This window comes from Notechis scutatus, chromosome 4, assembly GCF_049901735.1.
Source record: "Notechis scutatus isolate UNSWTSFEM ecotype Mainland chromosome 4, rNotScu1.2, whole genome shotgun sequence".
Lineage (NCBI taxonomy): Eukaryota > Metazoa > Chordata > Lepidosauria > Squamata > Elapidae > Notechis > Notechis scutatus.
Genome location: NC_142012.1, coordinates 102,892,609 through 102,917,401, shown reverse-complemented (window position 1 = coordinate 102,917,401; position 24,793 = coordinate 102,892,609). Strand labels below are relative to the sequence as shown.

The following is a 24,793-nucleotide window of genomic DNA, read 5'->3' as shown; positions in this document are numbered from 1 at the left end:
TGCAGAAAGAACATTCTTTGCTGTGCTTTTTTGATGACTTTTTGATGTTAGGTCTTCTTAGCTCTTGTGATATGATAGCACCTAGACATTTGAAGGTCTCTACTGTTGATACTGTTGTCTAGTATTGTATAAGAGGTGGTAGTATGGGATGGTTTCTCCTAATGTCTACCACCATTTCTACGGTTTTTAATGTGTTCAGTTCCAGATTGTTCCGGTTACACCATGAGGCAAGTTGTACAACCTCCCGTCTGTATGCAGATTCATTGTTGTCTTGAATGAGACCAATCACTGTTGTATCATCTGCAAACTTCAGAATTTTAACAGATGGATCATTTGAGATGCAGTAATAGGTATATAGGGAGAAGTGGAGAAAGCACACAGCCTTGAGGGGTCCCTGTGCTAATTGTATCAGATGTGATTCTGCCTAGGTTCACCTGCTGCTTCCTGTCTGTTAGGAAGCTTATGATCCACTTACAAGTGTATTCACGTACTGCTAGCTGGTTTAGTTTAGTTAGAAGAATGTCTGGAATGATGGTATTGAATGCTGAACTGAAGTCTACAAAGAGGACCCTTGCGTAGATATTTGGAGATTCAAGGTGTTGTAGGATGTAGTGCAGAGCCATATTAACAGCATCATCTGTCAATCTATTTGCTCGGTATGCAAACTTCATGGGATCTAACAGCATATCGGTTTTCAGGTGAGACAGCACTAGCCTTTCAAAGCTACAGATGTCAGAGCAACTGGTTTGTAGTCATTCAGTTCTCTGATGGAGGGCTTCTTTGACACTAGGATGATAGTAGAGGGTTCGAAGCAAGAAGAAACATAGCACATCTCTAGTGATTTACTGAAGATTCGGATGAAGATTGGGGGCCAATTGGTCAGCACAGACTTTTAAGCAAGAAGAAGTTATCTTGTCTGGCTCTGGTGCTTTTCCTGGCTTTTGTCTGTGAAATAAATCTCGCACTTCTTTTTCTGTGATCACCAGAGGATCCATCCACCTCTAAATTCAGCCCTACCCACTGTTTTTTGGAACAGTACATAGAACGGAATCTTATCTTAATGGACTATTTGGATACGGAGTGTCCTTTTTTACATGCATTCAAGCATACAACAGGCATGAAAAATGGCAAAGCTTCAATCATTCCAATATTGCCATTTTGATTTAACTTCCTAGGTCCATTTTCCCTACTCCTTTTATTTTTATCACTGAATAAACCCAATTAATTTCTAAACTGCCTAACAGATGCAGAGCAGGTTGAGGCTTGTTTTTTAAAACAAAACAATAGAGGATTGTTGGCAGCAAGATTTTTTTTAAAAAAGAAGACAACTACCAGCATTCTGTCACATCCTTGACTTTGCTTTTACAGCTTGTCTTTTAATAACATTTCAAATAGAACTTGTAAAAAGAACCCTCTAGAGCTACTAAATATTTACATTAGAGGGCTATAACCAACCTGCTGCCCCTCCCCCAAAAAACCCCTCTTAGTCTCATCTTGTGTTTGTTTCACCTAAACTATAACAAACGTGTCAATTAGAATGTCAACAGAACTGCATGTTGATCTCATCATTTTCAGTTAATGTCACAATATCTGTTATTTAAATTTTACCATGTGTTTGTACTAGAAGACTCAAACTACAGTATAATCTTCCATACACTGAGGAAAAAAAATATAGCTCAGAGTTGAACTGTGGAGTTCCTGGTATTCTCTGAATTTGGTTATTTAATTGCAGACATTTCATTATCCAGCTAGGTAACATTTTCAGTGCCCAGAGTTCAATTTTACCTGTGTATATTTAAAACGTCCAAGAAGTTCAAACCGTCATGCTTCCAGCTTGTATTATCTCAAGTTGGAAGGCAATCTCTGAAGGCCAGATGATACATCTGGAATTGTTGGAACCATCCATGAATGTTCTCATAAAATGACTCCCATGGGGTTCGAAGCTACTCAAACATTTACCACAAAATGTTCCTGAGAGTTGCTTCCATCACCTCTTTCAACATTTTAGGATGTGTTCTTGCAATTGCAGTATACAGTATTTTTGTTTTATTCGATAGATAGGTGAACACATTTCCAAACCAAAAAATTAGAATGAAGTCACCTAGTGTAGTGGTCGCCAACTGGTGGGCCATGGCCCACTGGTGGGCCCCAAGAAAATTTTGGTGGGCCGTAGAGGAATCCCACCCTCAGAGCATCCCCCCAAAGCAATTAATCCAGGCTGCGCAGAAACACTAGGCTGCGCCGCCCACATGGCCCACGGGAACCCTCCCTGCCCTCTCACTCCTTACCCAGCAAACTTGCCTGCTTCCTTTTTCTGACCATCAGCTGTTCTACTCTGCCGGGAGATTTAGATTAGCTAGAAAGCAGGAAATCGTTGGATTTCTTACTTTCTAGCTAGTCTTTAGATCTTCAGCTCTGCTTTTAAGCACAGCCAAACCTCCCTTAGGACTGAAGTTTCTATTATTCAGTGCAGATTCACGGCAAGCAAATTTTATGTGACAGACTGAGCTAGCTGATGGCAGATAGATCACTGAATGATTCTGTGAGCAACTCAATCTGTCTGCCTGCTTTGCCTGATTTTGAGTAAAAGTTGTTCTTTTTTATAAAAAAATTCAATATCTATATAAATATTTACAATATTTACATACAGGCGATGCCCAGCCAGTCACATGACCAAGCCACACCCACAAATTAGGCCACACCCACAGAACCGGTTAGTGGTCCCTGGGATTTAAAATTATGAGTTTGGTAGTCCCTGAGGTTCAAAAGGTTGGCGAACCCTCGTGTTTTTAATTTCCCATGAACATCAACTTTTTTTTTCTGGGAAGTTAGATGAGGCTGTAATTTGTCAGCTTTGTATTTTTTTATTTTTTAAATGAAGAACATCTTTAAACATTCAAAACTGAGTAGGGTAGGGAATTTAAAGGGCAACAGGGAAAATTACTTTGGAGATTCTGAAGCCTCTAAGCAATAGTGGGTAGAATTCTAAAACTAATTCTAAACACACCTAGTAGGAATCCTCAATTTTTCACTGAACTCAGTCAGAATTACTTCCGAATAAATTTTTTTCTTATCCAGAAATTACACCAGCTAAATTCAATAGAACTAATCCTTTAGTTCCTCAATGTTTAAGTTCCCAGTTTTAGGGCACATTTCTATAAGAATATTTCTGTAGTAAGTGCTAATTTTGCAAACTGGGAAACTTTCCTCTATTCCAACGAGCTTTATATAGAAGCACATGAAGTACTTATTCAACATTTTTATTTTCATGGGTACAAACCTAGATTAGGAAGAAACACTTAGAAAAGAATATGGAGCAAATAACTGGTTAAAATTTGGGAAAGAGGTTTGCCAAGGTTCTATATGTCATCTTTTTAAATCTATATGCAGAACACATCAAGAGATATGCAAGAAAAGTTGGAATTGAAATTGATGGAAGAATGATTCATTACAAGGTATGTTGATATTACTGTCTGAAAAGTGAGGAAACTTCAGCAGGCTCTTGCAGGAAATGAAAGACAAGAGTACAAAGCCCAATTTGATGCTCCGCATTAAAACAAACTAACCTAAAATTAAAGTAACTGCTTGTGCAAATCCAGTGGAAATACTGTGCTGATTCCCATCAATAAAAAAAACAGTATTTTATGGGACCCAGGCGACTTGATTTTCTTTATAGCTGCACTTGCCCTTTGCAACTGCAAAGATCCAAGTCTCCCCCATGATGTCTGCTTGACCCTCTTCCTTCCCGAATTCTGGAAGCCTTGAAAAGCTGATCCTTCCCACAAGCATGGGGATTGCGATAACCTGCAATCCTACTTATTGTGTAATTGTGATCTAGCAGAGTTTGAGTCTCCTTCCCAGCACAGCAGCTTTTCATAGCTTTTTCCCCCCTTTCTGTTTCTGCTTTTTATGTGTTATTTGTTTTTAAATCCTCTATAAGCTGCCCATTGTTGTTGGCCTGTGGGAGGCTGCAGAAAATGGCTCAATAAATGCATTTAAAAATAGGTGAAGAAGTTGTGTAAGTAGTTTTCTCTTCTTAGGCTCAAAAACCCACAGAGAGAGCGAAACAAAGAGAATACTGCCTGTAGAGACTTCACACTGTTAACTATGTACTGTCAAGCCTATGTCCTTCCCATGTATATCATATGGTTGTGAAAACAGGATCAGAAAGGTTGAAAGAAGAGAAAACGATGTCCTAGAAGGTAGTGTTAGAGGAAAACCTGGGTCACACAAAAAAAGGATAAAAATAATCCAATGCAAATTGCACATAATCAAAGCAAAGCAAAAATTGGACAGCTCACCTAATAGCGATAGTAACCAAGCTAAAACTTAAATATTTAGGATAAAAACCTAAAAAAGAGACTCTGTGGCAAAAAATCAAAGGTAGCTGAAAGATGGATAGATACTATTATTAATATTATGACTATGAGCTTAATAGGATTTCAAAAAGTAGTTATTATATATAAAATAACTACTTTTGGGGATTCTATTGAATTGATTTGAAATGAGAGGTCATTGGTGCTCTCTGAGTTTGCTTGTTTTCTTGCAGATATTTCATGACTCTAAGCTCTCTCTCTCTCTCTCTCTCTCTCTCTCTCTCACACACACACACACACACACACACACACATATATATATACATACATCCAGTCAGTCATCACCTTGTACAGTATAGCACCTGATTCCCCAAAATGGATGACTAACAACAATCAAAACAAGGAAATTACAATCAGCTAAACAGAATAAAAAATGTTAAAAGATGGCAAAAGAAATAGCTCTTAGAACTCAGCATGCTTTGATTGGTTGATATACCAAGTGTAAAAAAAATATCTCAAAGCTAAAAGATTGATATAAATTAAAAAGGATTTCCCTTGTTCAATTATGTTTGAGTCTAGGGGGCAGTGCTCATCTGTTTCTTAGCCATGGGAACCAGCGTTGTCCGAGGATACTTTCATGTCATGTGGCCAGCATGACTATACGCTGAGGGGAACAGAACACTGCTAGCTTTCCAACATTGTGGTACCTATTTATCAACTTGCATTTGCATGCTTTTGAACTGCAGGTGGGCAGGAGCTGGGACAAGTAATAGTAGCTCACCCTGTTGCACTGCACTCAGATCTTGAACCAAGGCTGTCAGCTGACAAGCTCAGCATCTTCAACTGCTGAGCCATTGTGTCCCCTAATATAAATTAGGCCATTACCAAATCTAAGGAAAAAAGAAACTATATCTTCTGCCAAAAAAAGATTGTATGTTTAGTAAAGCTAACCCTTTACCAAACATACAATGGGCAAGAGAGAGATGTGCAAGAAACTTGAGCACTAATGCTCAAAGCTTTTTGACAGATAATAATTGCTAGGATTTCTTTACATGGCTTCATAGTTCTATTACAATAAATATCTGAGCTTTTTTTGAGAAATATATATTTGCACTCATTTGTCTTGTCAGCTGTCATAAGTCTGACAGTGTGAATCCAGAACATGGATGAATACAGTAGCCAGGTCAACCATATTTTGTGAACACAGTCGTACAATTAAAACTTGTAATCATAATTATGAAATTACCATGCTGACCTGTATTTACTTGACTGCAGCTGACATTAAATTGAACCAAGTACATTGATACCATGCTTTTTTATTAACTGTCTATCAAGCAATATCCAAGATAGTGATTCAGGTGAAACAACAGTTAACATTAGAGCAGCATGACATTTTCCATTTTAGTTATGTATAACTTATCAAAAATATAACAATGCCATCTAGATGAGTAAGCATGATAAAGAAAGTCCTCTGTCAACAATCTCTTTTTAGGAACAAATTTTCTTAAAGTGGTTTTTCCATCATTTAAAAATAATGTTAACATTTAATTTTTTTGCTATACTATATTCTAAGACGGGGTTGCCAACCTTTTGGACCTCAGGGACCACCAAACTCATAATTTTAAATCCCAGGGACCCCTAACCAGTTCTGTGGGCATGGCCTGGTGGGTGTGGCTTGGTGGTCATGTGACTGGCTGGACATGGCTTGTATGTAAATATTATAAATATTTATATAAATATTGATTTTTTTATAAAAAAAAGAGCAACTTTTACCCAAAATCAGGCAAAGCAGGAGGCAGATTGAGTTGCTCACAGAATCACAGATTCATTCAGAGATCTATCTATCTGCCATCGGCTAGCTTAGTCTGTCACTTTGCTTGCCGTGAGTCTGTACTGAATAATAGAACCTTCAGTCCTAAGGGAGGCTTAGAGTTTTAAGTATAGCCAAAGATCTAAAGACTAGCTAGAAAGCAAGAAATCCAACCATTTCCTGCTTCCTAGCTAATCTAAATCGCCCAGCACAGCAGAACAGCTGATGGCCGGAAAAAGGAAAAATAGCAATTTAGCAGGCAAGTCTGCGGGTAAGAAGTGAGTGGGCGGGGAGGGATCCCGCGGGCCATGTGGGCGGAGCAGCCTTGTGTTTCTGCGCAGCCTGGATTAATTGCTTTGGGGGGAGGTGCTCTGGAGGTGAGATTTCTCTGCAGCCCACCAAAATTTTCTCACGGCCCACCAGTGGGCTGCGGCCCACTGGCTGGCAACTGCTGTTCTAAGATATAATAATTTATTAGCAAATAATCTTCATTTTTCATCTCCCCGCTTTCCTTTTTAAAAAATGAGGGGTGAGGAGAAAAATCACACCCTTGCTCATTGACATGATATGGCCTTATCCATTATGAACCCTGATTTTAAAAAACAAGTTTTGCATTGAACCTCACTGGTAGTGTTCCTTGGTCATTGAAGAGTCCAGTCATGCATTAAAGTCCTGATCTGGATTGGGCCACATCACATGTGTCAGACAATTTAGTTATTCCCTCAAACTGCTTTCATTGAAAATTCCTTCTTTCCCTGGGTGGAAGGTTTAAAAATGGAAAAAGAATCTCCTTTGATACCATGTTGTTTATCAACGTGTTTTTTAATCTAAGGGGAAGTCTAAAATATTTAGTGGAGATACTGGGCTTAATTTATGTGATCTAACACAAAGGAGAGGAATTATTCAAAGATAAATGATAGATATTCAGAGAACCTAGAATTATGTATTCATAATTAATATATTGCCTTGGCTCATGAAAAATGTAGCTGCAATCAATCCCATTAAAAACAAGTAGATTTAGGGAACTCTAAATCTTGGACTAGAACTCCTATAAACGTTGACTACAAAGTGGATGCAAGCTGTCATCAAAAACATCTATAGGATATCTACTATAGTATCCTATTGCTGGACTAGAAGAACAATGGTATAAAATTGTGGCTCCTACTTATTTTAATAGGTCTGATCTGACAATTTTTTTTCTACATTTGATTTCAGCACAGATCAATAATGTCCAAAATTCACTGGGATAACTGTATCCAGTTGGGTCATGATGTGTGTCATTTTCTTTCCATAATCACTAATGGAATGATAACCTCATAAAGAGGGTTTTGTGATGAAAGGCATGATAAAAATAATGTATGTCATGACTTTATCAACTGTATCCTAAAGATACGATTTATATTGATTAGAGACAAACTTCCAAATGCCCCCCCATTGCTTTTTTCAAAGGTGGAAAGAGAGGGATTAAAACCTTACCCAATTTTTAACATGAATTTTGTGAGAATGGAAACAATATGATGACAGCATAAGCATTTCCTACTAATATCTAATAAAATTCAGTTGTGATTGCACTACCATATTTCAAACACTGCTTACAGATTTTAAGAGCCTTCAGGGTCCAATACAACTCTTGAAGCCCAAAGTATTCTAATGTGTCAAAAGTACTAGAGAACAAATGTCTCCCAAGTATTTCAGACAATCCTTAGTGTATTGTGGAAAGGGGCATAATTTCTAGGTCATATTTTAATCTTTTCATAAATTCACATTGGGTTGTTTTTTGTTTTTTTTTGCTGGTTCTGTTTTTATTTTTTATTTTTTGAGCCAAGAAGAGAACTGGCACTTTGGCAGAAAACATTTGAATTACTGCCACTTCATATGGCTGCCTTAATCCAGTCAAAAACAGTACCTATGTATTCAGTGGAAACTTGCACTTGATATCAAGTGCTTCACACTTGTTTTTGTTAAAAATATTTGTGAAAACACAGCCCTTCTTTCCTTTCCATTAGAGCAGGGGTGTCAAACTCACAACCCACAGGCTGGATGCGTCACGCCCATCCCCATTTTAGCGAACAGGAAAAAAAGTCATGATATGTCATGTGACGCCAATATGATGACATGAATTTGACACCCCTGCATTAGAATGTAACTCTGGTCTTTGAATGAACACAGGCATATTCTAAACTAACATTTCCATTATAATATGACCAAGAATGACTTCCTCCCATGATTCAGTTTTACTGCTAAACTGGTTCATGGAGGAATCGCTTGATGAATACATAATCAACTACTTGTTAATACATTTGAACTTTCTGAAACGTATTCAATGCGTGGAAAAATGCAATCAATATATAAAGTCTTTTTTGTTCTCTGAGGAAATGTGCCTTGCTCTTTTGGAGAGGTATTCTTAAGGATTCACATTTGGTTTCCTTTTGTTATTCTTTCCACTGCAACAGAATATTGGAACAAAATCACATAAGGGATCTTAGAATTTTTGCTATATGTATGTCAATCTGTTTCTCTATCAGGATAACTTTCTGAAAACCGAACCCAATGGAGCCCTATTTTAAAGACATCCATAAGGTGTTGTGGTTAAGAAGCTGGACTAGGAATGAGAGACCCAGCTTCTATTCTACCCTCAGGTACGAGAGCTCAGTGGATAACTTTGCGCAAATCACGCTTTCTGTCAGCCCACTGGTTTGAACAAGAAGACAGAGCACTACATATGCCTGTGTAGAGGAGATGGTCCTGAAGAAAGAATTTAACATATATTATATAAAAATTAGCCTGGCCCGGGAAGGGAGGAATGAATGAGAAAGAACGTCTTGCCTCAATCCTTTTTTCTATAAGAGCCAAGAGAGAGAATCTGTCAACCCTGAAGTTGGCCGAACTGTGGCCATTTTGAGGAATTTGTCTGCCTCGGAGTTCTTATTGAACAGGATGTATTACTTCGAACCTTGACAGAATCTCTGCCAGGTTTTCAAGTTACTGTTATATTTTTTAAAAATAAAGTAGATTTCCAGTACTTCTAATCATGTTTGTTTCCTGACCAGGTGCACCTTAAAGAGCTGATATCTACCTTGAACGCTTAAAAGATCAATATAAATTAAATAATTATTAATACAGTTAGTATAATGGGATAAGTCAGCATGCTGGCTGAGGAATTCTAGGCACTGACGTGAGCTTGAGAAACCTTGAGAAATGCTGCTGACAGCTCCACGCTAAGCCCACTTCCCTCTGGGTCTTATGACCTCAAGTGACATATAAAAGGCATGCCCTGTGCTTCCCAAAGAGTGAAGGAACATGAGGGGAAAATAGAAACACAGACGGAGGCCTGACATAATGCTTCATTGCACAGAAGAAACATCACTGTTAATAAAGTTGTTAGAAAGAATTCAAGAATGCATGCTCTGCAAGTTGTCCTTAATTTTATTTTTATTTTTTTAAAAAAGTAAAGAAACCAATTTAGTTTTTTAAAGAATCCAATTGATTCTGAAATTCCATCTTTTGCTTATGCTTTAATGAACATCCTTAGTCCAAGACTGGAGTTTTATGTATTTTGCTTAGCCTGAGAGTCGTCTTAATCATGTGTTGCTAGAGATGAAATCCATGTGCTAGACTGCTAAAGATTACAGGTAGCTTAAGGACAGCACCCTCTCATTCTCTATCTGTATGAGCTTCAAGGATGGATTTCTTACAAATCCAAGTCAAGAGTTATATTAAAGACACAAACGGTGGTAAAGATTACATTTGAAATAGCTAATGAGGGCTACTGTTCTGAAATGCAGATGCAGATGCTATTATTTTATCTGTCCATTAATCTCCCCTGCCTCTTTTTCAAAACTAATCTCCAGGTTTTGGAAACTTGTATGAGGAGGAAAGGGTTATAGTGAACAAAGTGTATCCCAACTTGCACAAGACGTTGCCTTTTTTGTTTGGTACTTATTCCAAAAACCCATCTGAAAATATATGTATTTTGCTTTATGCATTATATTTATTCTTGGACTTTCTCATCAACTTCCCATTTTACAGGCTCAACATCATTTTAATGCATTATGTAACTTCCAAACATTTTCAAACAACTTCTGTTCTTATCCACAGAGATGATTAACCTTGATCAATTATTTGGTCCAGCATTTATTTGATCTTTAAGGTTACCCAGATTACCAAATTCTTGGTCCAAACTGAGGTTAGGAAGCAAGTGTTTATTTCTCCCTCTGGGGTCAAAATCAAAGGTCCTTCCTTCTTCTGACTACTTTGTAATTCATTAAGAATTCAAAGGAAAGAAAGTTGTTTTTCACTTTAGTGATACCCAGGAACAAATAAGATAGTCCTCAACTTACGACCACAAATGAGCCCAAAAGTTCTGTTGGTAAGCAAGATATTTGTTAAGTGAATTTTACCCCATTTTACAATCTTTCTTGCCACAGCTGTTAAGTAAATCACTTTAGTTAAGTTAATAATATAGTTGCTAAGTGAATATGGCTTCCCCATTGACTTTGCTTGTCAGAAGGTTGCAAAAGTTGACCACGTGACCCCAGGACACTGCAACCATCAATATGAGTCAGTTGTCAAACATCTGAATTTTGATCACATGTTCACGGGGATGCTGCAATGGTCATGAGAAAAACACTTATAAGTCACTTTTCTAAGTACCGTTGTAACTTTGAACAGTCACTAAATAAATTGTTGTAAGTAGAGGACTACCTGTATACCTTGAAAGACTCTAGATGATGAACTGAAGATGTCTCCTGAAAGCAGAGGTGCTGACTGTGACAAAGATCAAGTAACTGGAGAGTAAATCAGTTCCTTGGAATTTCTCCAGATAAAGAGAAGACAGGAGATCGTCCATTTGTGATCTGCGCAACTGCTCCTTACAAGGAGACCACAGGACAATTTTCTGCAGATTTGAATGCCAGGAGACAATGGGATCAGCCATCTTGTTGGACACTAAATCCACAAACCTCACTTTCTAATCATTTTCAGAAATTCCCTATCAACTATGTTAAAGCTAATTTAAAGATTTTTAGAATTACAAGTTTGAAAAGTCTTGGAAAGTCTTTATTTCAACTCTGAACAAAAGAAAAAATAATAATTATAAACTTAAGAACTTAAAAGAATTTGAAATGAATAACAACAAGCTATTTGATCTAAGAAAGTTATAACTGGATTAAGGATCCAAATTTCCAGAATTTGTAAAATATATAAGCCTGTTCTTGATATCAATTAATACCGGAACTTACAGAATGATAAGAAATATCATAACTTCAGAAATATTAAAGATCTTTGAAGAACAGAACTAGAAATTAGTAAGTATCATATCAACACTGTCAGTAATGATGTCTGGAATTAATATACTTAATTTTTTTTCTCACTACTGATGAGAAAGCACAAATGTCAGAATGAGGAGGAAGGAACAGCAGCAGTAAAAACAGCTTGTATATGGCAACTCATACAGAAAGGTTATTTGTAAATGATATTTGTAACTGAATGATTGATTGATTACATGCCATCAAGTCATTATAGACTCTCAGCAACCACAAAAATAGATTTTCACTATGAAAATGAATGCAATATTGTGTAATACTATCTGTAATACACACTATTAATTTCCAGCAAATAAAGAAACAAGGAAGTTTAAGAACTAGATTTTAAACATTCCTTTTTTTGTTGATTTCTTTCATCCATGACAATTTTCTTTTCAAAATGCTTAGTAAATGTTTTTGAGAACTAGAATCAGATATACATATATAAAAATCAGGATCTTTGTGGAGTGCCTGATGTAATCTAAGCTAAAAATAAATACTTGTCAAGAAGTATGTATTAGTTTCGGAGACAACAAATATCACACTACAGATGTAAACATGCTTTTTAGTTTCAGTGAAATATAAAGGGTATATAATTACCCTTTCAGTTATTACTTGACAGTGAATTCTTTGGAGCAATTCAAAGGCTAAAGCATAAAAGAGAAAATATTAAATAATCAAGAAGAGCTCTCAGAAGTAGATTAGTCAAGAGTGCCTTATCTTTTCTTTGTAATCCGTTAAATTCAGCAGCATCTTACTCCAAGAGTTGGAATATGAAATAAAATAATGTTCACACTCAACTCCTTTACAGTTTATCAAGAATGGAAAGCTACTTAACATTTTCATCCTACGGGATGAAAATTTCATCCCATATTGGTCCATATCAGAATGCAAATTGGGGATAGGTTTAGACCAAGGAAGCTTACAACCTTCCCATATGTAGCCACAATATACCTCTATTATTAATATTGCAGCCTTTTTGCATAGGGAAAGCTAAAGGGTCTCAGGGATCACATGAGAAAACTCTTGGTTATCAAATCCCCATGGCTTTGGCTTTGTAATGCGGGAAGGATGACAGGCTTAGATCATTTCTGGACCCAGTATGCACCACAAAGTATGTTATAGTTAATGCAAGTTACACCCATCCATCCATCCATCCATACATGCATACATGCTCAGATCTAGCACCGATGTAGTATAACTTCCTAACTAGCACTACTAAAGAATCCCATTCATGAGGGTGAAGGTTTGTTCTCTGAGCTTGTGAGATGGTTTCTAAACATTTCATTACCAGGCTAGATAACATCCTCAACAGAGTTTAGGGGATGTCAGTGTTCTGTTTATAAGGACTTCGTGTGGTCAGTAGGTCTTGTGATGGTGAGGTCATGTCAGGTGAGGGTCCATCAGGTCAGGTTCTTGTGATGGGTCTTATGATAGATCAGGTTTGGGTGTATCAAGTGGGGGTCCCTGACCTGATGGGACTCTCACCTGACATGTCCTCACCATCACAAGACCTACTGACCACATGAAGATCTTATAAACAGAAGAACACTGACATCTCCTAAACTCCACTGAAGACGTTACCTAGCCTGCTAACAAAATGTTCGGAAACCAACCCACAAGCTCAGAGAACAAACTTTCACCCTCATCCTACAGTGGATATTTGCCACTTATTATATTCTCAATTGTATCAATAGCAAACTATCTGCTGGGCATCTTGACATCTGGCTTTCAACAAGGCTTTACATATATCCCTAGTTGACTGCCCAGACTACTGTTATGAAACAGACAGCTTCTTGGATTCCAAATATGACACAGCACACAACCGGCATGGGGAAACATTTGTGCTGTTCTTCTAAACTTGCAGCAAAAAAAATTATTTTTTTAAAAAAGCTATTTCCTCTAAGACTTAAAAAAAAGTTTAAGAGGAAATAGCTCTTTTAAAAAATATATATATGACATTTTCACATCACCTGGGTTCAGAGACTTATGCTAATCCATTTTCTTCATCAGCCCTTCAAAGTAGTCAGACAAGAAGCACCAACCTGAGGTACTAATACTACCTTTATCGTAAGATTACATTAACAGAAACTCACAAGTCTTGAAAGTACATCTCCCCCCCACCCACCATCACCTTTACTAGGGAGGGCTTTCTGAGATGTTTGCTACAGCCCCTATTCCTTCTGGGGACTGACTCAGCTGCTCTTATCTGACTGACCTTTGTCTAATCTGTGGCTCCTCCTTCTGTCTCTCAAGGACATTGTCACAAATCATTAGTCTTGTTCCCGTTGACTAGAATTGTTCTAAGAAGGCCCAGATAGCATGATATTAATGAAGTAATATCATCTTTGGGTATTGACAAGGAGATTATCAAAGACTTTGTGGAGCTTCATGTAGCCTCTTAATGAGGAAGATAGCCAGATGTTGCTTAATTTTAGGGACAGACTTTTAACAGCGTAAGGCCATACACATGAGTGTCCCCACAAAAGAATCTTGTAAGATAGTTGGGTGAGGAGAATGACTATCTCAAAATCACCAAATGAGCTCTTCAGCCTTATTTTGAATGGCTTGTTAAAAGCCAGTCTCCTACAGTTCTTTCCAACGGCAAGCTTGTTAAGCATCCTAGCTTCTGGCTGGCTACAACAACCTGTAGAACCATTAATGCAAATTCCCTATCTTAAAGTCCTCCAGGTGTTTTGGACTACAGCTCTCTCGTACCTGGTAGTTTTCCATGGTAGCTAGAACTGATTGACACCAGCTTGGAAAGGTTTATGGGAGTCTCTGTTGCAGGTAACATTTAGTGCAGGTAACATTTCTTTCTTTAGTTTGTTTTCAATTAGGAGCATCTGTTTTCCCCACTTTACAGATGGGAACTTCAACCAGAGCTTACCTCTTTTCTTCACAAGAGCCCTCTAGTGCTCTGGTGAATTGTGTTTTTTTCAATTGGGTGAGAAGGAGAGTTATAACTGCAGTTCCACAAAATATATAATCTGTTGCATCCTCTACTGTAGTGCTACTGTAAGATTAATGTTTCTTAATTCAATGGGATTTGGCCCCAAGTACAGATATAATTACAACTGCTGAACTATAATGCACTACGTGGTTGGGTTTTTTGGCTTAAATCATACTCTGCTTTCTGAACCGCCTTCCTTCCCATCACCTGCATTCACTCTTTAAGAGTCATAGTGCTTAATACACATCCCAAAATGTGCCTCTTAAAAAGATACATCTGTTTCAAATGAACACTGTAGGCTCAAGAGAGATTACTAATATTGTCCACTGATTCAGAATGGCTGGAAACCAATGGAGATGAGAAAGGTAGAATTTTAAATAATACATATAAATCGGTCCAAATAGTAGCCAGTGACCAGCTTCTCAGTTACCCATTGTTCTCAGAATCCCTCCTGGTTGACTGGCTCCTAGTACAAGTGGTCCTCGACTTACAACAGTTCATTTAGTGGCCGTTCAAGGTTACAACAGTATTGGAAACAAGTGACCTACGATCGTTTTTCACATTTACAACCATTGCAATAACCCCATGGTCACATGATCAAAATTCAGATGTTCAGCAATTGGTCCATCATTATGACGGTTGCAGTGTCCCAGGGTAATGCTATCTGCTTTTTTGACCTTCTGACAACCAAAGTCAATAGGGAAGCCAGATTCACTTAACTGTATTCCGAACTTAATAACGGCAATGATTCACTTAACAACTGTTGCAAGAAAGGTCATAAAGGGGGGCAAAACTCAGTGAACAATTGTTTCACTTAGCAACATAAATGTTGGGCTTAATTGTGGTCGTAACTCAAGGACTGGCTGTAGATAAGTGAAAACCCGTATTGCTTGCATTTCTTTTGTTGCCACCAAGAGAAATAGCATTTTCCATACTCTGCCGCAAAAGTCAAAACCCTCCAGTGAACTGTATTTTCTCCTCCCCTTGCTCTGGCTCACTCAAAAGAAACAGATTGGGGTTCAAAAATATGTTGACGGTCCACAGAGGGCAGGCTAAGTGCAATTAATTCCATTTATACACTGAGTAATGACCCAGCCAGGCTGTTAAGATGACAGATGTCCAACTTAGAAAACACTGAAATGTAACAGTTTGTTAGGAGACATCACTTGGACATCATCCAGACTAAACAAAAGAAGGGGAATAGCAAATAGTATGGTTACACATACTGAGGGTTTCTTTGGCTGAACATATTCTGAAACCAAAAGTCCTGGATTTTTCCCATTCTCCATTGGATCCCTTCCTTAAAAATCAGGGTGCCTTTGGCATTAAATTGCTAATTAAGCTATATCAACTTGATAAATAAAGATTTCTCTTCTCTCTCTCTCTCTCTCTCTCCTATCCATAGTTCTTTCCTAACACATGATGTTTGGTAAAAGAAAACACTTTCCTATGTATAATGAACTGCGATGCTCAAAAAAACAAAAATAGAAATTGTCTCTGCATCTATGTGGAGTACTTATGCACCATAATTATGGCATAGTAAAACTTGAGGCGGCAGCAGTAAAAATACATCAACTGTAGAGTTTTACAGACTCTTCAAGCTTAATTGTGGGCACATATGGGTGCAGGAGGCGAAACAATATTGAGGCATTTTGATATGTTTTTTTTTTTGTTTGTTTAATTGGGGTATCTCAGTCATGCAATGAGAACCCTAGAAGTCATTCCATACTGTGACAGAGATAGGAAATTGGTTTCTTTTCGCAGGATGTTCTTTTTATACTTTTTATACATTTTTTTCCTCTCCTCCCCCCTTTTCTTCAAGTTATTACCTTTTCCTGTTCTATTTAAACATATTGCTTTAAAAAAAGCACCCAAAGAGTCATTTCTGCTCTGTAACTAGGCATTTTTCATATATTATGAACAAACCTGAAATACATTTCAGGGATCCTCAACCTTTCCCTCTCTGCAGCCTGGAAACAATAGCAGTGGGGGAAGGGGATGATTTCATGTGCACGCTCATCACTTGTGCCAATGGAGCTTTGCCACTCACCGCTGTTTAAGTAGCCTGGTTCACAACGGACTGCAGGCCGGTACTAGTCCATAGAACGGGGATAACTTGGGGACCCATGATGTAGACCAGGAGTCCCCAAACTCGGCAACTTTAAGACTTGTGGACTTGAACTTCAAATTGAAGCCCACAAGTCTTAAAGTTGCCAAGTTTGGAGATCTCTGATATAGACCATCTGAAAGATTATGCATGTTTATTCTGAATCCTTTCGTAGTTCCTTGCTCAAACTGACAGCGCTCTCTCAAAACAGAATTGACAGATTCTATTACAGACAATTGGGATTTATGGCCATACCTTTCTTCCAGATTTTATTAACATTTCCTTGACCTCTGCAATGCAAAAGCTCACTGCAGGCACATGCACTATTTTTGCGTGAATGATACAGTACAGCACCCAGTGTAAACAGATGTTGTTCGTGATTTGCAAAATAAAATAAAAAATAAAAACTGAATACTTTTTGAACTATTATCTCAGATAAGCCCATGATCAAGATGCTACACAAATCAAAGTAGACAATATATGTGAAATATGTGTGTGTGTAAAAACTTGTTTATTTTGGTCTGGCTGCCTTTGTGTCCTAAAATGTCTAACCAAACTGGTGGGCAGAAAAGTTTATAAAGGGGGAAAACATGTAATGATCCTTGAAGCAACGCTATATGACATTGAAGGATGACTCATGAAAGTTGCATTGTATTTCACTCCCCTTTGGGGACTTCCTTAGATATCAAGTCTCTTTTTCAAATACCAGCTCCAGCAAAACTTCTATCCAGCCTCAGAGTGAGGAGGAGGCTATACTTCTCCGCGTTAGAAAGATCATTTTCAAAAGAAAAGGAAAAAAGGGGGGTGTCTTTCACTTCATTAACTACTTTCATCCTATAGTCAGAAGACCAGGAAGTAGGCCTGCAATCTTTCATTTTGAGCAGCAGTTCGAGAGCAAAATAACACCTGGATCTGGAAATTGTATTCATTTTTTTCTTTCTTCAAGAGAGCAAAGTTGACTTTAACACACCTTCTCAAAATCATTAAATGCAAAACAGTAACCATAACACATTAATCATACTGTGATCGTGCTGGATAAACAACTGAAATATTTCTGTCCCTCTGCCTTTGATGCATTTTACAGAGTCTGCATGTCAGGGAGAAAGCTATAGCACAGTGGCAGAATGCCTGCTTTGAATGCAAAAGGTTGCAGGTCCAATCCGTGATAGGTAAGGCTGGAGGAGCTTGTCTTAACAACCAGCGCTAGCCAGTGACAGATTGACCTAAACTAAGCATGAAATAGAATTCACATTAAGAAAGGCAGAAAGAGTTGCTGATTCTAGAAAAAATGGAGTACAAATTAATTTTTTTTAAAGTGTGGTGGAACCACCTGCTGAAGGAGAGGAGGCAACAATTGGGTGGGGGGAAGGATTAAAAGACATTTCAGATCACAGTCCATAAGGCCAAGAAAAACTTTTAGGTCAAATCCCTAGGTCTACATCTGTTATTTCCTAAGGGAAGGCAGTCAACCTGGCAAAATTCTTGTAAATGGGTGATCAACAATAAAGAAACCTGTATGACCCCATTCTTGGAGGTGTTCTGGTTGCTTGAGTCCAAGAAAAAGTCTATCTAAACTATTGGTCCTTAGTTTCAGAAATGAAATAAATAAACATTACTTTAAAAACCATTCTCTCAAGCACGTTAAATTAAAAGATGGTAATTACAAAAGACAGGTGAGAGAGGGACCTCAATGCCAAACTGCATCTTGAGGGGAAGAAGTTTTTTTTTTAGAGTGTATCGCTGCTAAAAAATCATCTGTTGAGAATTTCAAACTTAATTTGTTAAAACTTTACTGATGTAGTCAATATTATTTCTTCAGCCTCTAAGCTTTACACCATATATTAGCAATGAAATACAGCCTAGCCCCTTTAATAACCCAGAAAAACATCACGATAGTTTTATTTTAAAAAGAATGAAATTATCAACAAATTGGGTCAAAGAACAAAATTGTTTTTCTAATTCTGCTGGGATCAAATATAGCAAATCCATCTAATTCAAAATGCTGATTTGAAAAATATTTTTACTGGACTTTGGTTGATGCAGTTGCTTGCACATAAGTTTATTTTTTAAAATGTTCTAAATAACTATTTCTATCAAAACCCTCAGCGAGCTGGCTTCTGATGACATTAGTGATTTATGACTGTTTTTTTCAGTGCTACTTAGCATAGAAATGGAATTACACTAATAAAGGTAGGGAAAAGCAAAAAAAGTAGGAAAGATTCAAGACAAATACCCATATAAAACCAGAGAATTATATAACTTAATGTGTTTTGCATGAAGGCGCACAAGTCCTGATTTGACTGGGAAACAGCTCAAATTTCCACATATTTAGGAATTTAAATCTAAGTACTTAGGATGGCAGCCCTTTTCCTCAAGATTCAACTCAGACTGAACAACCATGCAGAAATTAGCTGCTACTATTCATTAGTACTGTAAGAAGACAGCACATGATAAAGAATCATTTATTTCTTCAGCGGAGTCTGTAGCGTAAAATAGGCTTCTCATTTCTTCCGAGGGGGCGGAGAGAGGCTAATCCCCGTTGGTAAAACGGTCTATGTAACGCATTAGTAAACTACATAGCCTAATAAATCCTCATGAAAAAATCTTCCCAGCTCTTTTAAGCCTCTGCTAAATTCCAAATCCTATCCGGGTCACGGCGGCAAGTTCGAAGACAAATCGCGTGTTTAACTTTCTCGAGCGTTTGGGCATTTGCGAAATGGGGATCTCTGGAGAGGGGGGGTCCTCGTTCCACATCTGCCCCCGACAAGGCACGAGCGAGGTTCCCCCCCCCCCCAAAAAAAGTGGCTCGAAAGCTCGGAAAATCGTGAGGTACCCAACCGAAGCCGAGTTTGCTGTCCTCCGAAGAAAAATAAACACAAAATAAACAAAAATAAACAAGTGGGTCTTCTCGCCCCTCTGCTCAGCCTCTTCGCTGCCGCCACCGATTTCCTCACTTCCAAGCAGCCATGCCCTCCCCTCATGCCCTGCGCCCAGGGCAGCTACTAGAGTTTGCCCGGAGCACTTTGCTAAGTGGCGGGGAGGGTCGCGCTTCCCCTTCCCGGAGGTACACAGGGGGCCGCTTGGGAAGGACCCTCCAGACCTGCCCTCGCCTTCCCATCCCGCCAACCTGACATATAAAGGACCGGGGGGCTGCGGAGGAAGCCAAACGCCCCCCCCTCCCCCGGGCACGGCAGCTCCCGTTGATTGTCCGGGGTTCGCGGCCGGGACGGCACACTCACCATCTTCCTTCTCGTCGAAGACGGGTCTTTTGGAAGACGAGGAAGAGGTGCTGGCTCCCATCCTCTTCTTCCACTTGCCCCAGTGAAACATTGGCGGAGGAGGCGAATTGGCATCCCCTAAGAAGTCCCCAAGAGAGCGGGGTGAGCCGGGCTCGGTGACCACGGCGGCGGCGGCGGCGGCTGCAAGCGGGGAAAGCCGGAACCCCTTCAAGATGGTTCTCTCGGGTTACGCGTGTTCGCGCGCCGGTGTGTAAACGTGTCTTGAGTATCTCTTTCGGGCTCTACTCGCCCGCTTTTGTCTCCGCCGCTCGCTCTCGGCACGGCGCTGGTGAAGGCGGTGACGGCTGGAGCTGCAGTTGCCGAAGACTTGCTCTTTGCTCTTTTGGGGAGCCCCTTCTTCACCTCCCCCACTCCTCCGATTCCTACTCCCGTCTCTGGAAAGGACTGGGGGGGAGGTCGGCGTGGGAGAACCTCCTCCGAGGAGCCACACCAAAAGGCACGACGAGCGAGCAAGAAAAACCCAAAGCGCGCTAGCTTCCTCCTCTACCCTTCTTTCTTCTTCTCCTTTCTACTCTCTTCCAAACCACCCCAAGCTTTGGTCTGCACGCTAGTGGGGGCGAGCGCCGCTAAAGAAACCCGGCGTTTCCCCAAAGCGAGCTGGAAAAACCAGGATTTGTAAAAGGGTGGGGGGGCGTTTCAAGCTCGTAGACTCCGGAGCGGCTGCCTTAAAGCGAACGCGACTCGTAGTGCCTCCGTCCGGGGCTAGATGGCGCTCGAGGCGCGCGAACACGGGCCTTTACCTTTAACCTTCTGAGATCATCGAGATGCTGCTTGGTTGGGGAAGGGGAGGAGATGCTCTAGTCCGCGCAAAGGGGCTTCCTACCGCTTTGGGGATTGTGTTGATTCCAGAGCGGGCACTTAGCACGGCAAATTATGAGTCTGATATAATGTGTATAATGTGATGCAGCAGCGAAAGGAAAGGGAGTTCTTTCAACTATTATTAATGATCCTTTGTTCTCCTTTAAGAGAGACCGCGGCTGTTGGTGACCCACGCTGTATTAGGAGTCCCATTTATTTTGTGGACTACATTAAAACCAAGGATCTTAGACACGTTGTCTGGAAACGATATGCCTCTGAATATCAGGTTCGCTGGAGAACATGATGCTGCAAAGGCATTTTTTTGCTACGCCCTTCCATTGTATTTGCCTGGTCATTGTAAAAAAGAGACCATTGGATTGGTCTGATCCAGTGTGCTATTCATAACATAACTGATCTAAAAATAAGTTTTTATTATTCTTGCCAGTATTAAAATTGTGTATTTTCTATGGTACAACTACTGCTAATAATTTGGAGGAAAAAAAATCATATGGTTTGAATTTCTTTTGACTCCTGTTTTACTGTACAGGTAGTCTTTGACTTACAATAGTTCACTTAGTGACCATTTGAAGTTACAACTGCACTAAAAAAAGTGACTTATGACCATTTTTCACATGATTGTTGCAGTATCTCTAAGATCAAGTGATCAAAATTCAGATGCTTGCCAATTGGTTCAGATTTATGACGGTTGCAGTGTCTTGGGATCATGTGATCACCATTTGTGACTTTCTGACAAGCAAAGTCAATGGGGAAGCCAGATTCACATAACAACCGTGTTACTAATTTAACAACTGCAGTGATTTCACTTAATTGTGGCAAGAAAAGTCATTAAAAATTCACTTAACAAATTTCTCGCTTAGCAACATAAATTTTGGGCTCAGTTGTGGTCTTAAGTTGAGGACTACCTGTATTTTAGCTTTGCCTTCAAGTCACTCTTCACTTCTTGTAATTGCCTGGTTGTTTTCTTGGATTTTTTTTCAGAAATGGCTTGTGCTTGCCTTTTTCCTAGGGCTGAGAGAGAAGGACTGGCTGGTCCCCCAACTGGATTCCTGACTAAGGAAGAACTTGGATTTACAGTCTGGTCAAGTTTCTGGTTAAGAGTCTTTAAGCACTACTGCAAAAGGGCTTTTCCAGTCAACTGAATATGCTACACTATTAGAAGCAACAGTGACTGACAGGTAACCTGACCAGGCATGTTATCCTGATTAACTGCTCTCCAAATACAGTATGGTGGTCTTCATAGCATGGGCAGCCACAAGGGCCTTTGTATGCTAGCTACTGAACCTATGCCTGTCATTAGCTCTTTATAAAAATGTCCATCTATTTGAGCAGCATCTCTGCCTAATCTTACAGCTGTTTTAATTTCCATCCCAGAATATGGTATCAAACAGGAATATCATAGAGATATTAAAATGGCAAGCCACTGTCATTCGCTTCAGCTCAGAATATAGCAGCTCTAGCTCTCAGGTAAGCTCTCTAGAACAGCTTCCCTAATTTGGGACCCCTCCAAATTTATTGGGACTGCAACTTCCAGATTCCCTAGTCAGTATGGAATTCTGCTTAGGAATTCTGAAAGTTGTAGTCACAAGCAATTCAAAGAGCATCAGATTAAGACAATGAAATCTATCAGAAAACATTTTGTCCAAACATTTTAAGCCTTGCAAGATAAGCCAAGGAAAAGTCTCACAAATGTTATTTTATGCAACATGGTGCTATCCAAGAAGCAGTATCCCTTTTGTGCCAGAAAGTCACCTTATTTATAGACTCTGCTAGTCTCAAAATAAATACTCAAATATTGTATACAATAATATCTATATCAATGACAATTACAAAATACTGGGCAATGTTCTGCAGATCATTTTACAGATTAAAAATAAAGGTTGCAGAGCTGTGGTTGAAAATGCTAATTAACCTGTCTAGTGACAGATTGAATAAAAATTGATCCATATATCTTTGTCACCAGGATAATCCTAAATAAATTTACTGAGAAGCAATTCTCCAGACTTTTAAAAGTGCAAGAGTCTAGCTTTAAAACGTTTATTAAGTTAGGTCAACTCTTGAATCATTAGCACTTAAACAAAAGTATGGAATTATTAATACAATAAATTCTACAGGGATAGCTATATTTCTTTGTTGCAGCGATACTACCCCAAATCTATTTGGCCTCCTAAAGTAGCAATAAATTCATTGCAGTACAAGGATTAATTAGTTTCATTTTTTCAGATGCTTGCACTGCTGTCCTTAGTTAGATGTTTAAATATTTATATAAGTATATTATGAAACCGAAGGTCATGAAATGTAAGAGGCAACAACAGGTTAAGATTTAAAAAGAGCTTCTGAGTAGAACAGTAATTAAAGATAATGCTATATGTCTTATAATCCTCAAACTAAGTTAATATTTGCTGTGTGAAAGGAAGACAAAATCCAGAACAGATTGGTTTATACAATACATAGATTCATAATAACATTTATTGAAAACAACTACAAAAAGCTTTTATTATAAAGATTTTATAATATATTTATAAAATTTCTAGTGTATATAAAAATAGCATTTCATGAATGTATAGTTTTGTTGATGAAAATTAATATGGTTGATTTACGTTTATCAAAAAATGCATTTCTTCAGTTATTTGGGCAGAAATTTTAAAGTTATCAAAGATTTTGTTCCCATTAAGCTAGCAAAGGTATGTTATGTATCCTTGGTTTCGTTGTGAAGAGAGACAGCTGTCAGTCCTCTAGTGTTTGCAGATGAATTCTGGTTTGCAGAGGGAATCTAGCGGATTTGAGATATGATGACTATTCATTTCTTTGTGACCACAGAACCCCACATTACACTTTGCTGGAGGGAATGAGATTTTATCTTGGCAGAATGAGTTACTTTAATTGGTTGCTCCCTTGCAAGATGCCAAGAGCGTATCTATTTTTGTCCCTAGGAGTTGCCGTATAAGATTTTTAAAAGTTTGAGATTTGAGAGAGTGAATAAAAAGTGCCAGTTAGAGAAGACTGACAGAAAGTAGGCAGTCCAATATTTTCCCATAACATTCGCTCAGTGACAGCTTTGAGTCAATCAATCAGAATAGAGCTGGAAGGGACTTTAAAGGTCTTCTAGTCCAACCCCCTGCTCAAGCAGGAGACCTTATACCATTTCAGACAAGGGGCTGTCCAGTCTCTTCTTAAAAACCTCCAATGATGAAGCACCATCATGATGAAGAGTCCAGAGAATGAAGTCATTCTTCATTGACTTTGCTTTCTAGCCCAGGGTGGCTTGGCAAAGCAGAGTTAAAAGTCTCTAAATCAGTCCTACCATAATCATAATAATAGTTTCACTGGACTTCATCCTGATTCAGTGTTCCACTCCATCTATACCAATTGATTTATATTAAAAAATGGAAATAAGGTCTGTATTGACATTTTCCCCTTTTCTCTGATATATATCTGTATTGGTAAAGCAAGAAAAAAGGATTATAACTATAATTGATAAAGAAATGTTGATAAAAGTAGAGATCTGTGAGTCAAGGTGAACTCTGGTGCCTTCATGAACACAATTACATAACAGGTGATTGTCACATTGGATTCTCCTTCTCCTCTTCCCGTCCCCATCTTCCTCCCCTTCCCTCTTCCCTTCCCTTCCCTGGTGTTCCCTGATGGTTTATCTCCAAATATCCACAAGACCCAAACCTTTTGGGTCTCCAAATTTGAATTAGATTGGTTCACCCTCCAACGCTATATTGCCACTTGCTGAGGAAGTGGCAGTAATAAACTATCAATTGTATTTTTAAAAAAATCTTCTTTTTACCCTTGGCAATCTATTCTAGATCAGACTGATGATTTCTAATTTTGATCTTGCATGACTGCATTCAAAGATGGGTGGGTAATTTATGCTTTCAATGTAAATAACAATATTTAGCATATCCTCTGCATTTAGTTACAGTTAGCTATTTGCATTTTGCCATTTAATAGATAGAGATGCATATGATGGCCTATTTCATTGATGTCTAAGTGTAACGTTCAGACAATTTCAATATTCTTTTTGGCAGAGAATGCTGAAAATCTATTTTCACTGGTACACTGAATGACTCTTCAAATTATGCCTCTTCACTGAAAAGCTCGTATTTTCAGTGAATGTTCATCCTAAATTTAGTGATACATTTAATTCAGTGGCATCAGTGTGACATTCGAAAAGAACATC

The 24,793-nt window shown here is 38.7% G+C and overlaps 2 protein-coding genes across 3 annotated transcripts in view; one reads left to right on the top strand and one right to left on the bottom strand.

Annotated features, from left to right (window-relative positions):
- The window catches only part of STK32C (serine/threonine kinase 32C), a 197,940-nt gene extending 178,089 nt beyond the window's left edge, over nt 1–19,851 (bottom strand). For both annotated transcript variants that reach the window (XM_026670705.2, XM_087964268.1), the window contains exon 1: nt 19,729–19,851. In XM_026670705.2, the coding sequence (XP_026526490.2) occupies nt 19,729–19,819 (91 nt within the window). In that variant the 5' untranslated portion in view covers nt 19,820–19,851. The remainder of the gene's footprint in view (nt 1–19,728) is intronic.
- LRRC27 (leucine rich repeat containing 27) overlaps nt 19,751–24,793 on the top strand; it is a 62,686-nt gene continuing 57,643 nt past the window's right edge. The window contains exon 1 of the mRNA XM_087964265.1: nt 19,751–19,869. The gene's annotated coding sequence lies outside the window, so the exon portion shown is untranslated. The remainder of the gene's footprint in view (nt 19,870–24,793) is intronic.